This window comes from Megalops cyprinoides, chromosome 2 (genome assembly GCF_013368585.1).
Source record: "Megalops cyprinoides isolate fMegCyp1 chromosome 2, fMegCyp1.pri, whole genome shotgun sequence".
Taxonomy (NCBI): domain Eukaryota; kingdom Metazoa; phylum Chordata; class Actinopteri; order Elopiformes; family Megalopidae; genus Megalops; species Megalops cyprinoides.
Window position 1 is genome coordinate 42,594,501 of NC_050584.1, and position 13,201 is coordinate 42,607,701.

Sequence of the window (13,201 nt, forward strand, 5' to 3'; positions counted from 1 at the left end):
TCTTTAATGTTTACAAACAACAGTGATGTGTAAGAATGACTAGAAGCTCACACAGTGCACTTCTCTGTATTAGAAAACAACAATATGCATGTATTGTATATCATGTTTTTGCTTATAAGTTTGGTAGGAGTCATTTTTGTATTGTGGGAAAATACATGAAATGGCCCCAGGAATAGTGCTGATACATCCCGATGCATTAACTCCACCTCCAGACCATATAAGGAGTTCCGTGACTGGCAGCTGTTTTACACTACTGGTAATAAACCTGGAGAATAGTAGACTGGTCTGGCAGACTGGTTTTGCAGACAAGCATGGAGAACAGTGTATGGAAGAGTATAGAAAGAGAAGTTGATTATACATCAACCGTTTTTTGACACAACAGAACTGATGATGACGATTAGCAAGATGAACTTACAAGGAACTAGTGGTTATATTGATCTTGAGCATGGACTGGAACATACTCTTCTTGATTGAAGGCCAGGCCATTGATGCTTGGACTGTTTTAGATTGTAGACAGGGAACCAAAAAGAGCTGATTTATTACCCCAAGGGGGTATTTCTTAACTTCTTTTTCTGCCAGATTCCTGTGGAATATTCTCAAGAAATAAACAAAATTTTCTTTTCTATTGTTGTTGTGATGGCTGGATTAATTTTACTTCTCTTACCTGAGTGAGCAAGCCTTGAGGGAAAGTAAGAGGAACTAAAATCAAACTCAGTGAGACAGAAAACCTGGTGAAACAGCTCATCCCATCATGTCCAGAGTATGAACACTGAGCTCCTAGACTGGATTCATACAGGATTTTACGGACCCAGTGTTGAGTCAGCAGAAGAGAATTATCATTGGAGCTGTCCGGAGTGTCAGAGAGCGCCTCCTAACGTGAATTACAAAAACACTCTTCTTCCTGCTCATGATCATTTCTGCCTATTGTCACTGTATCATTTAAGAGAATTGCCATGGAGCTTGGGGGGCCATTCATGTAAACGGCACAACAACACTAGTACATTCTGTTTAGCTTGGATTATGTGACATGCAGCCCAGAGGCTATTCCTCTCTGAACAATGGCCTCCAAAGGTACTCCAATGAACTCCTCCTTCTGTTCAGCAGAGTGGGGAAAACGGTGGGAGATACTGAGGGACAAACATACCGCATCCACGTCCTGTGTAATCAATGACCTGTGTCAGTTAACGAATATTAAACAGCTACAGTCCTCTGCATACCATCCAGACAGATGGGCTTGTTGAACGATTTATCCCCACACTGAAATCAATACTGGGTAGAATGATGGAAGCCTACTGAAGGAAATGGGATCAATTTCCTTCTATTTTTTGTGCCTTTTCCCTTTTATGCAACCCTATCTTGGAATCGCCAATCATAGTAGGCTTGTCTCACTGAAACAACCTCTGCATTCATGAAGGGGTTTTGAAGCAAAGTGAATACAAACCTACAATACACTTGCGCACAGCCAACAGCTATTTTTCCTTCTGCAAGTCACACGGTGCACTACAGTGGAGGGGGTACTGTCTGGAGGATAGGTACTCCTCTGCTGACATCATATGAGCATCTCACAGGTGCCTGATTGAATTGCAGGGTGAGCAGAGAGACAGGCAATGCCTGTCGACCTGCCCACCCCTATCCCTGGCAGAACGAAGCCAATTTGTTCCGCCACTGTATGAACCCAGTCATTGTCAGCTAATGACACAGCAGGGATCGAACCCAGGCTTTAGAGGTCAGCATGTGCTCAAGGCAACCACTGAGCTACTCTGGAGTGCCATTGCTACCATGTGTGCTATTTGTTGCAAAGAGCTTCACAGGGTTTTCACCTGCAAAGTCTGAGTTATGGAAGACTGCTCTGGGAATTGCTGGACATTGCAAGAGAAGCCAGGGAGGCTCAACCTCCTTCCTATGTGCCCCTGGTCAAACATGTTGCTGTGATAAGAGAGGGATTGGTAACATGTAGCCCAGCATCCAGGAACATAAGGAGCAGGCCAAGGCCGTTGGAGAGAATGTACGACCAAGGTATGCAACCTTGGAGGTTCAGTCCAGGAGAGTACCAACTTCAGAACATAAATTCCTGACCTAGCGGCAGGTTCCACTTAAGTTTCTGAGGTGCATTTCGCTGCTAATTAGTCTGTAGTTTTGGCTTCCCCTTGGGGTAGTGGTGTCAGCCTCCCAGACTGTCAAGAGTCTTGGGAAGACACTTGACAGTGGACTGGCATAAACAAACCACAGAGCAGCAGCCAGTAAAGCAGACATCCATGTTAGGGTCGCCTTCTGGTTTCCTCCATTACAACTATTTGCCATTTCTGTACTCCACAGTTCAGGAATGGCCCATGGCAACACAGATGCCCCATCCAGGAGGGAATCCTGTTGGGTGGCAGTCATGGGGGACAGGGGGTGGCATCAGATTTGGAATGGTCCAGGGAACAGTACTAGGAGGCTGATATATCATTGCTTGTTAGCTCCACCCCTGATCCATACAAGGAATTCTGGTATCTAAACACACGCAACTGCCTCACACTGCCAGTGATCAGACTGGGGTTAAGCAGCCTGGTTTGACAGAGAGGAAGGGGGAAGTACCGCTGAGGGAAAAGCATGACGGACAATGTTCAGAATATGGAGTATTGGATTATGGATTAATGATTTTTGGACACAACAGAATTTAGGATGACAATTGCCAATTTGAACTTTAGAACAGATGAAGACCTAGCAATGGTACTGATATTGAGCTTGGACTGGGATATATTTTTCTTCATTGATAATTAGGGCATTGATGTTTAGACTGCTTTGGACTTTAGACAGGGACCCCAAAAGAGACAATTTATTGCCCCAAAGGGGTATATCAAGGATTATTTTTCCATCACTCCTGCCTGCAGAATATTTCTCAGAAATACATCCTTTCTTCGTGTTACTGTCATGCTGGTTCAATTGATTTCATTTCACTTACCCAAGTGGGCTCACCTCAAATGTGTCATGGTATATAAAGGATTATTTTTGTCATACAAAATTAACTTTCCCATAGACTTATATATTACCTTAGTGATATAGATTGCCCCAACAACACCAGCCTCCAGTTGATTAGATGTGCAATTCCAGACTAATCTGTAATTCAATTCTTTAGTGCAGTCTCTTTCATTTGTCATTATAACCTGTTCTCAGACCTGCCTTAGCTGTATGTATGCCATTCTAATGCAATGCAATGCCTTTTGTACTTCAACTGATAGAAATCCAAGCTACGCTGAAGTGCAGTTGACTGTGAAGCATTCTGTCTAGATGCTTGAGGTCTAAGCAAGCCTACTATCATATGTGGGATTGGTCAACATACTATTGGCTAGGGTCAATTTCCTGGAGAAATGCCTACGTCTTGCCTCAGGTATAGATGATCTACAGCTATACCTAATTACATTATCTGTGTGAACATGCTATAAAAGCAAAAACGCTAGGAAAAAACACAATAGATCAAACTACTGAGTCATTCTCAATATTTAAACTCCAGGGATAAAACTGAATATACAGACTAAGTTATTACAAAGAGAAAAGCAATATACTGATAGTTAACTATGGCTGAAAATGCATAGGGCACCGCTTCCTAAACATGTGCCAGAAATATTAATTTTTAACCTCTGAAACATGGAAATGTACCCCTCCAGACATCCATTTGTTCAAAGTTGAGAGCACGACTTAAAAGGACACATTCATTCATCAACTTGGTGCAAAGGCAAATTTAATGAGCACCTTTATCATAAGTATGCCACAGCGTGTACAAATGAGAGCTAATTAGCTGTAAAATGTGCAGGGGTCAATCAATTCAAGTGCTGCACAAATAGATAAAGAGCTGAGACACTCTTTCTGGGCAGGGATGAAAGTCAATCCAATGAAATCCACGCAGCACCACACACATCTGGAGAGGCCTGAGCAACACACACAAAATGTAGGGAAGACCTCCATGTACAAGGTTGATTTTGAGTTATTTATTAAAATAAGACACTTTTATGATACAACTTTTCTCACAACATTCAGTTCTCACCAATTTACTGGCTGCACATTCCCAGAGAACACAGGACTCAACTGTGGATTCTGCAGATGGGGCAAGCATGAGAAAGAAAAATCCATGGCTATGAACATCTGAGTTCATGTAATATTGCTCAAATCACCCTCTCATCACCAACGTCTTCAATAATCAACATCGATTATGGATAAAACGGGGTTACTAATTGATAGACCATGCTTTGAACACATTTATGCTTCATGTGTTTACGGGCTGAATACCACAAACTTCATGTCTCCTATACATAGATGAATGACAGTACTATGTGGTACTGGCACTGCTGAGATATCCAAACCTACTCTTTACAACCAACCTTACCCTGTGTATGTGTTCTTCAACCAAGTGGAGTTTACACACTGAGGCAACAGCCTCAGTAACAGCAAAGGAGCCCTCAGCTTTCACGCTGGAAGGCTTTTTTGGAGAGGAGTGGACACCTTCTGAGAGATGCATCTGCATCTGAGATTCAAAAATATCTCCTGCAGCTCCCAGAATACAACTCTCCAGCCATATGGTGCTGCAGCCAGAGCAGCAAGCCTGGACAAGTCAGCCTGATCCCAGAATAACCCGCGCACCAAGACCCCCACAGGGCTTTTTCAGGACGGCCAGCTATCGGAAACCTTGAAACTTCCATTATGTCTTCAGTTTCCTGTGATCAGCCGCTGCCCTGTATTAAACTCTGCTCCAACGGCCATGCGTCTTCCTGACGGATAGGGGACCACTGCCCTCCTTTCACAGGTCAAGGAATCACATTATAAGCCAGGCTGCTGGGGCAGAGGCTTCCACCTACTCCCTGGCACTGGCTAACCTCCCACTTTCTGAGTAGTAACAACCACCGCAATGTGGTGCAGGCTAAAGTACTCCTACAACACAGCAGAAGGCACAAAAAAAATCAGGTGATACGTTGCATATTTACGTGCATATTTACGTGTAGCTTCCCTTATTAAAACCCAATATCAAACTGCAGGACAGTCAACACTGTCAACCACGGAAGTACAGACACCAGCATTCAAGGCAGGATCCTTGGATGGCTATAGCATCAAAATGGAAAATTTCACCCGTCCAAGGCAGCGCCACTCATGTTCTTATTTGATCAACTCACCTTGTGCAATAAAACTGAAAATGACAAAAAACAGTGACATCCAATAATGCCATCACTAACTAAAAATGGAGCATTTGGTGGGACAACTTCCGGAGAGAGTATATTTAGGCAGATGTTAAGCCCTGCAGGTAAAGTCATGTAGAGAGTAATAGAGTATAGAAGAATGCCTTCCTGGACTGGGAGTGAACATTCAGTCTCCTACTGCCCAAACTCACAGATGAAGAATGAGATTACTGGTATTGTTTGCAGTCAATCATATCTTAATCCTAGCTGCAGACAGGGCCAAGCTACTGCACAATGCTAACAGACAACAATGGATATAGATTAAGGCTCTTCGTTATTTCCGCTCAGCCCATCCGGTGTTAAGATCATGCAGTGCTTGCTGTTCTTGTTTCACCCCGCTCTATATAAAAATATAGGCTGTGCGTTGATAATCTGCAGTGTAGGAGAACTGAATGCAGGGATTATCATCTGAGTTTAGGGAACAGTCTTATGAAGAGAATCATGCTGATGAAGGTGAAGCAGACGAGGATGAGCATCAGCCACAGGACCCAGTTGACAGACTTCTTAGTGTGCTGCTCCAGGCGCTCCGACTCCGTCTTCAGCTTCTCAAAGTTCAAGTCGGCGTGCCGCATGGACTGCGCGAGGGTCTGAAAGCGGGAAAACAGGACAGATGTCAGAAACGCATACAATCTTTGCGTCAGGTAGAAGAATTCACAACAATTTCCTGAGAAAATTTGTCTTTTTTTCATTCAATTGTTGTGTTAATACTAATTTGCCAATTTAAGGACCTTGAATGTGTATCTACAAACGCACCCTGTTTTGCAGTGTAACTGACACTACAGACATTCAGTTTGTAATTAATGTAATAGCTGACTAAATTACATCGCTTCACAACTTCAAGATGTGAGCAATGTAACACATGTTTTCGTGACTCTAACAAATGTAACATTCTGCAAGTGTGAAGATGAAAGTAGTGGGTCTCTGGACACAAAGCCAGGCTTCGCCATGTCATGAAGGACACATGCGTCACTGAAGACGTAAGCAGCTGTTTTCAGGGTCAATGTCATAAAAATGTTTTAAATGCCTTCAGAAGTTGCAAAATCACTAAAATGCTTTTGTATTAATAGTTTTATTTTAAATCAGTATTTTACTTATAGCTGTAATTATTATCCGTACGCATTTATATTATGATGAAATCGCATGTGCAATCCTCTCAATAGCATAACTCTGCTTGTTTTGTTCACACAATAGAAATATCACAGAAGGCCAGTCCCCTGCTCCGATTTGAACAATATTAGCTGAAAAGCTCGGACACTGAATGCATTTCTTGTGAGAACAGGAGGCAAATTCCTCCCTTCATAGTAACTGTTCGGCTGTATGTCTGCTAAGGACATTGCTTGCACACCAAGGAAACTTCAAAAACGTGATGAGTTACTTGTGCCATACTGCCACCTTCTGGTTGAAAACTGGCACAGACAACAAGATGTCATTCCATTGCATGAACAAAGAGTAGGTTGAAAGTCTGAGAATTTGTTTGACAGGTTTTGTGCAATTTTTGTGTCGTAAATTGTACAGTGTGGTGAAAAAACAATAAGAGACATTCATTCTGCACATGTATGATTTGGACAGCACTTCAGTGCTCCCTCATAAAGATGTCAATAACAGTCCACTTTCACAGCCATGAGTGCTTAATTATTAACAATCATTCCACTGCACAAAATTCTGTCATCTCAGTCACATCAGTGGAGGTCCATAAAAGTTTCATAAAAATGGATGAATGGAATGCGGCCTAGAGCATAACTTTCATGAGTAGAATTTGTAACTATGTGGAACTATGCGGAAATGCTTAGTCCACATTTGTTCTCTCTCTTTTAAATCAAGTTCAACTATTCTCTTTCTTTTATATCAACTTCACAAATATTATGTCTAAGATGGTGCGACAGTGCAATAGTTGGCAGGAAAACCATGCCAGACAGGCAATTAAACTGCCACACAACAAATAACCATGTTTTTCAGTTGAAGATTTGTTACAGACCTGATTCAGTCAACACTGAATGCAGCTATTGAGTGTAAGCAGTCAACTGGTAAACATGCCCCTTTTTCACAGCTCACTGCAGACAAGACACCAGGGATAGATACAGCACTCCTAGCGAATAGCATTATTATTAATTCCAGATTTTACTAGAGGCAGGTCAGTGAACTGAAGGGTATCCTCCTGTTAGTAGCTTCCCCACTAATATGCTCCCACTATGATCTGGAATGGCTCAAACTGCTGGGAGTGCCATTTCCTTTTCTGGACATCAAAACATTTTTTGCTGTTGCTTTTTTTTGCTTTTGCCTGACAAGCACCTTTGCAGCCTCATTGCAAAAAAATATGTAAAGAATTAAATTCACCAAGGAATTAGTCATTGTTTTTGCACAAATACAATGAATTTGTCCAGTGTTGATTTACCTCAGTGCCTGGAAGAGCATCCGGCAAAGGATCCCAGAACCTATGTATGTTCCCCAAAATACCTTGATAAGGTGGTTTTAAGTAACAACTTCCACCTTGAACACTGTTAGAACAGTTTTTTTTTAATATTAAGACTGTGAGCCTCTGGGGAATTATGCACCTTTATACCAGCAAGTGCACTGATCTATGCACTCTGGTCTTGCACATCTGGTACACTAGATATAGTAAAAACCCGCAAAATGCTTCAAAGCATTGAACATATAACTTGCATTGTGCACTGACACTGATCAAATTGTTGAAATCAATGTCAAATGCATTTAAACATTTTTAAATTTCATATGGTGCAGTCAGAGTAAACACTTTTATTTCCTTGAATCGTTTTTTTCTGTGAACATGTAAAGTAATTTTAAAATACCTTGTTGGTGCCAAAGTACTTTTTCAATCGACCTTCTGTCTCTAAAAGCTACCAGTGTAAATTGTGACTGCACTGCATAACTGGGGAAATGATTTAACTATATGTTTGTAATGAAATGTACAAGCCTTTATTACTTCCAATTCTACATACAAAATCATTGCCCTTTAAGAGGTGTAAAGCATCCAAGCTGTCTAAGACAAGGTGTTATTCCAACAGAGGGATGTGCATCAGAATTAGATGATTTAGTCATTCAACACAATATATATTCATAAATTACTTAATTCTTGGGGGGGTTGCAAGGTTCAACACTATGGCCCGAGTTTGATCCCAGCCGAGCCATCAGGCATCAGCACTGGAATGGGGGATACAGGGAAGGGTAGGGCAAGTGATCCTGGGACCTCTCTCATAGCTGAATAGTGACACCTGCTGGTCAGTCTGGGTAACGGTGTTAGACAGCACTACTGTCGAAAGACAGTGTTAGACCCGCCACCTCTGATGTTGGGTGTCACAGCTGCAGGGTATATATACAGTACAATTGGGCAATCTGGAGAGGGTACCAAGTAAAAAAGCATTAGGCATTCCTTATTTAAAAAAATCACATGTAAATATCCTGGATTAAAATGTTTTTTTCTAGTGCTAGTAAAAGTGCACTCAAAACTGGAATTAATCACAATTTTTTTTAAAATTCATTTGACAGCAAAACAACGTCCATGTTCTGATGAGACTACCTGACTTATTGTTACCATTATACAGACTAGACACACCCACATCACAATTTGGTCACACACAACTCACAGTCTTAGTAATGGGGAAAACTCACAACCAATGTGTACGATAGTAACATCAGAAACTAAACTTTTATCCAATTCTCATTTATGAGCTGCCATACGCGATAATTGACATCCCATAGGTCCCACCCAGCCCCTGTAGGAACAGCCCTTCACCTGGTTGTCCTGCTTGATAATGTTCTGTGCTGCCAGCGTGTTGTTCTTCAGGTTGCGGGCCAGGCTCAGCATGTCCTCAGCCAGCTTCTCCTGGAGGTTGTGATGGTGCTGGAGAACAGCGTCGAGCTCAGCGGCTGACTGCCTCTCGTCCAGCGGCACGCCCCTGGAGCACAACAGAGCACTGCGCATAAGGACAGGGAGCTCAGTCACAGACTAATATCACAGCCAGAGTGTATTGTGATACCTTTTTGTGCTGGACGTCCCTCTGGACAAGAGCATCTGCTAAATGATATGTAATTCAATGTAATGTAATATCACCCTGCCCCGGAGTAAAACCCAGACACCCTCCTTGTCCTAGCCACATCAATACTGTAGCCTTGCAGCTGAGGAACAGCCATCAAGTGATGGACCTAATCATACACTTAATACAGGTTTTCTTCTTTACACTTCATATCTTTACACTTATTGGACATTGCTGGCTGTATCTCAAAACACCATATTACCTTCACAATAAGCAGCCTATAAACACCCATGAGAGAACTCAGACAGTGTAAAACCCCCACGTTCCCCAGTTTCCATGGTAAAAAGCTGAGTAACTCAAAGGGAAGCGTCACAAACAGCTTTAATTTGTCAGTTCAGCATTCTTATAACTGCCTTACCTTCTATGTCTTAAGTCTGTTTCCTTATTGTCTGTAATTGAGAAAAAAAGTATGTTAAAAGGTATGTTCATTCTTTAGAAATGTGGATATTTTTAAAGTTCAATATTTATATTTCACATAGCCTAAGAAGACAGTATATTTACCTGTGCTTGACAACGCCTGTTGAAAAACAGGAACATAATCAAAGTTTTAAGCAAGTCATAAACACGCCCTCCTTTAATGTAAAACAAAAAATAATAATAAAAAAAAAAAAACTTTGTTCCACATTTTTTCCTCATTGGTCAGTAGATGTCACTAAAGTACCATGGTGTGTAGCTGGCTCATTATGTCTGACACCTCTCTTGACTCAAGAACTCAATTAACTGTTAACTGTTAAATGACAGTCTAAAAGATACCCTTTTGTGAGCTTTCTCTGCTGCTGTTATAATTACTGTCAGGCTAAGTCTGGTACGGGATTTATAACACACTACTACTGTTTCAGAAAGAAATGCCTCACATTGGCTGAAATCCTGTGTGCTCAATTGCTGTTTGAGATCTTAGAGAGAACTTCTCAAAACCTGAACACGACCACCCATCCCCGACCCCATGTTACAATGCGGAGCTGGTGTGGAACGGCAGCTTACTGTGCCCATCAGCTCATTTCTCATCTCCCCAGTACACCGCGCCTTCGTCTGCATGTGGACTGTCTTGCTGGCTGGCATCCTTTCACTGGCAATGGTAGGTGTTCTCCCTGGGGCCAGGAATTGATTGGCCAGAGCTTTCTCTGTTGGGGATGACTACAGACAAAGGCCTTGCATTGATGATTGTACTTTTTACAGCTGTGTAAAACACTTCAGTGAAGATACTAGCTCACAATTAATCTTGTATGTACAAATTACCACAGAAATTAAATTTTGCATAAAAGGCATAAACTTCAAAGACATTCCTAAGGTCAATTTTTAAATATGAGATAACATTTTTTTTAACTAAAAAATTGATCTGACCAGTTTCTCAGCTTCTAGAAGTCCTTTCAGAAAATCCACTTTCCGATTGTAGTCTATCAACACCTCTGGGGCAGGTTTACTGAAAAGGGGGAAAAGATTGTATCAGAGGGGAGGGGAGGGGGGGGTGTAAAACAATTTTTTTTACAAAAGTAAATAAGTGATAGAAATTGTTGATAGAAAGTCTCTGAACGACTAATCCCATGACTGAAATTTGGGTTGCCAAGGATGACCCATTTGGGATGTAAGATAATTCATTCTATAGTATCTAGAAAGTATCACAGTATATGTGTATGTTTTTAAAAAATTAAATATGCCACTTTTGGATATTGGTTAAAAGTATTCTGTGCCAAACATTTCATTTAGAATCTTAAGTGGTTAACTGTCACATAAGCATTACATCCTTATCAGATCTCCTTAGAAAGATGATGATGTGGTTTAGCCTGCTTAATGTCAAGCTTGGTGAAAAAAGACAACATGTGGATGACAACCAAATTCAGTCTATAACAGGGGGAAATCACTGAGAACAGGCCTCCCAACATCTCACCTACATCAAACTGCATTTTTGTGATCATTCCCATACAGGAAGAAATTTTTTTGACATTTAGGATATCTTTAAAAGAACTCATTATTTGAGGGAATCTAAGGTCAGACATAAATAAACTGACCCAAATTCTTAAGGCAGTGTTTTAGAATAATTTACGTAATGACATACCTGTTTGCCAGCTAAACTAAATACTATATGATGCCTCAACTGCCCCAACCAGGGATAAAGATATACTTGGATGTGAGTCTGAAAAAGGTCAACGTTTCTTCTGTCTTTGTTCTCTTCCGTCAGTTCACTTAACACTCAGATTTGGTACACTGGTAGGTCACTGTGCCTAAAATACTTTTCTAAGCCACAGATGGTTAAATAAGATAGACTTTATGATTCATATGACTGCTAGACGTTTTCTATACTCTTTACAAGGGCTTAAAATACTAATACTTTTCAAACGAAACCACCTGGAACGCCTGTAAATTTTACTCAGTGCAAAGGTATTCAAGGTATAAGCCAATTGCGAATTGGTGCGGGATGGCTATACTAGTCAATCATATTGATCCGAGTGAACAGGATAAAGCTGACACATACAATACCTGGTAAACTAACTAGTTAGCTCGCTAGAGCCTATTTACTTGTGCTTTCAGCCAGGGGCGTTTCTGGCTATTGAAAAGATCAGGGGCTAAGTCAAGTTTGCCTCCTTTTTGAAGGGAGATCGGCATCGGTAGGTTGGGGAGGTTAGATCTACCTTTATAATAATACCTTATAATAATGTTTTTGCTCATCGGTGTAAATATTATCACATCACCCTCGGACGGTGCAAGTAAAGTTCCGCTCTGTTACACAGTCTGTCTGTTGTTTTGCTATATACACCTCCTTTTTCAGGGCGAAAATATTCGGGGCTATAGCGACCTAACGACGCCATTGCGTTCACCTTAAATTAATGTTAACTACACGTGTCATGTTACATGAAAGCTAGTTACTGACAGTTTGTGTACGTAGCCTAACGAGCAAGTTAGCTCCTACGTTAGTTCGCTAACTTATTGGGGGGAGTTAGCAGGCAAGCTACCTGATAATCTAGCCAGTTATTATACCCAGAAGAAACAACAAATATTCTACCTCGAGCTCTTCTTCAAAGCCACCAGCATTTCTTCAAGTGCACCAACATACTAGAACAAAAGAAATGATTAACGTTACTTAGTATAGTATAAGATCAGGTAACTATGCACTTGATGTGATTTCATTTGTATGTCGTTAGGTAGGTTGTTAATTGGATAGTTCAACTCGCTACACAAGATATGAAAGAACTAACGTTACTGTAAACGAAATCTTACTGGCATAGCCAGCAAGACTGCGATTACTGTCTGACACCAAGCAATTCTGACGTGGCTTGCTCGCTATCGGACGTATTTTAGCCAAGTGAAGGATTTCCCCTAGTAATTTAGAAAAATGCCTTTTAACTGTCTCACCTTTTCCAGCCTCCATTCTGCTTCCCCCCGTTTCTCCGATGCAATAGATTCGCAGCGCGATAATAATCTAATAAAATTTATTTCTAGCCTGGAAACCGCCATGTCCGACGCAGGAGGGGAAGTCGTTCAGTTTACGGGAGGCGCAAATACCGGAAGTGATGAGTTTGTTAGGGAGGGGCATAATATTGAGGTTGTGCGCTTAGCTGATTCCCGTATGTCTGAATCCAGTATAGTTAAAATCAGGACGAAACATTAACAGTCGTTCCTTGCAAATAAAATTTAAGGGACTGGGTAAGGGTCCGAAAAGGATCTGGTAGCAGTCTTCAACGTGGCCAGCTCCGTTTGAAACGACAAATATTTACAGTGCTAAAATAGTTTTGAATTGACATTTGATGGTGCTGAGAATTGTAACAACAAATTGCCTAAAAACTACAACACCCTGATCTCATAAGTCTGCACACCCTTTCATAATGGTATTTGTGTGTACGTGTCTGTGTGTTACCCTGTAAAATCAGTTGGTTTACTAGCTAATGACATTTACAAATCCATTTGCACATTTTTGAAAATGACCATCATCTTAGACAAGGAAACACA

The 13,201-nt window shown here is 41.2% G+C and overlaps 1 protein-coding gene across 2 annotated transcripts; it reads right to left on the reverse strand.

Annotated features, from left to right (window-relative positions):
- Positions 1-3,795: 3,795 nt before the first annotated feature.
- use1 (unconventional SNARE in the ER 1 homolog (S. cerevisiae)) lies at positions 3,796-12,746 on the reverse strand. 2 transcript variants are annotated; one of them, XM_036522895.1, is made up of 8 exons: positions 12,608-12,746; positions 12,258-12,307; positions 10,601-10,679; positions 10,241-10,393; positions 9,761-9,776; positions 9,618-9,648; positions 8,959-9,121; positions 3,796-5,794 (listed from the first exon to the last, which is right to left on the reverse strand). In XM_036522895.1, the coding sequence occupies exons 1-8, from the start codon at positions 12,707-12,709 to the stop codon at positions 5,612-5,614; spliced, it is 777 nt and encodes a 258-aa protein (XP_036378788.1). In that variant the 5' UTR covers positions 12,710-12,746; the 3' UTR covers positions 3,796-5,611. The 2 variants fall into 2 exon arrangements, with proteins under 2 accessions (XP_036378788.1, XP_036378787.1); XM_036522894.1 differs by having other exon boundaries at positions 8,959-9,139.
- Between the last annotated feature and the right edge of the window lie 455 nt (positions 12,747-13,201).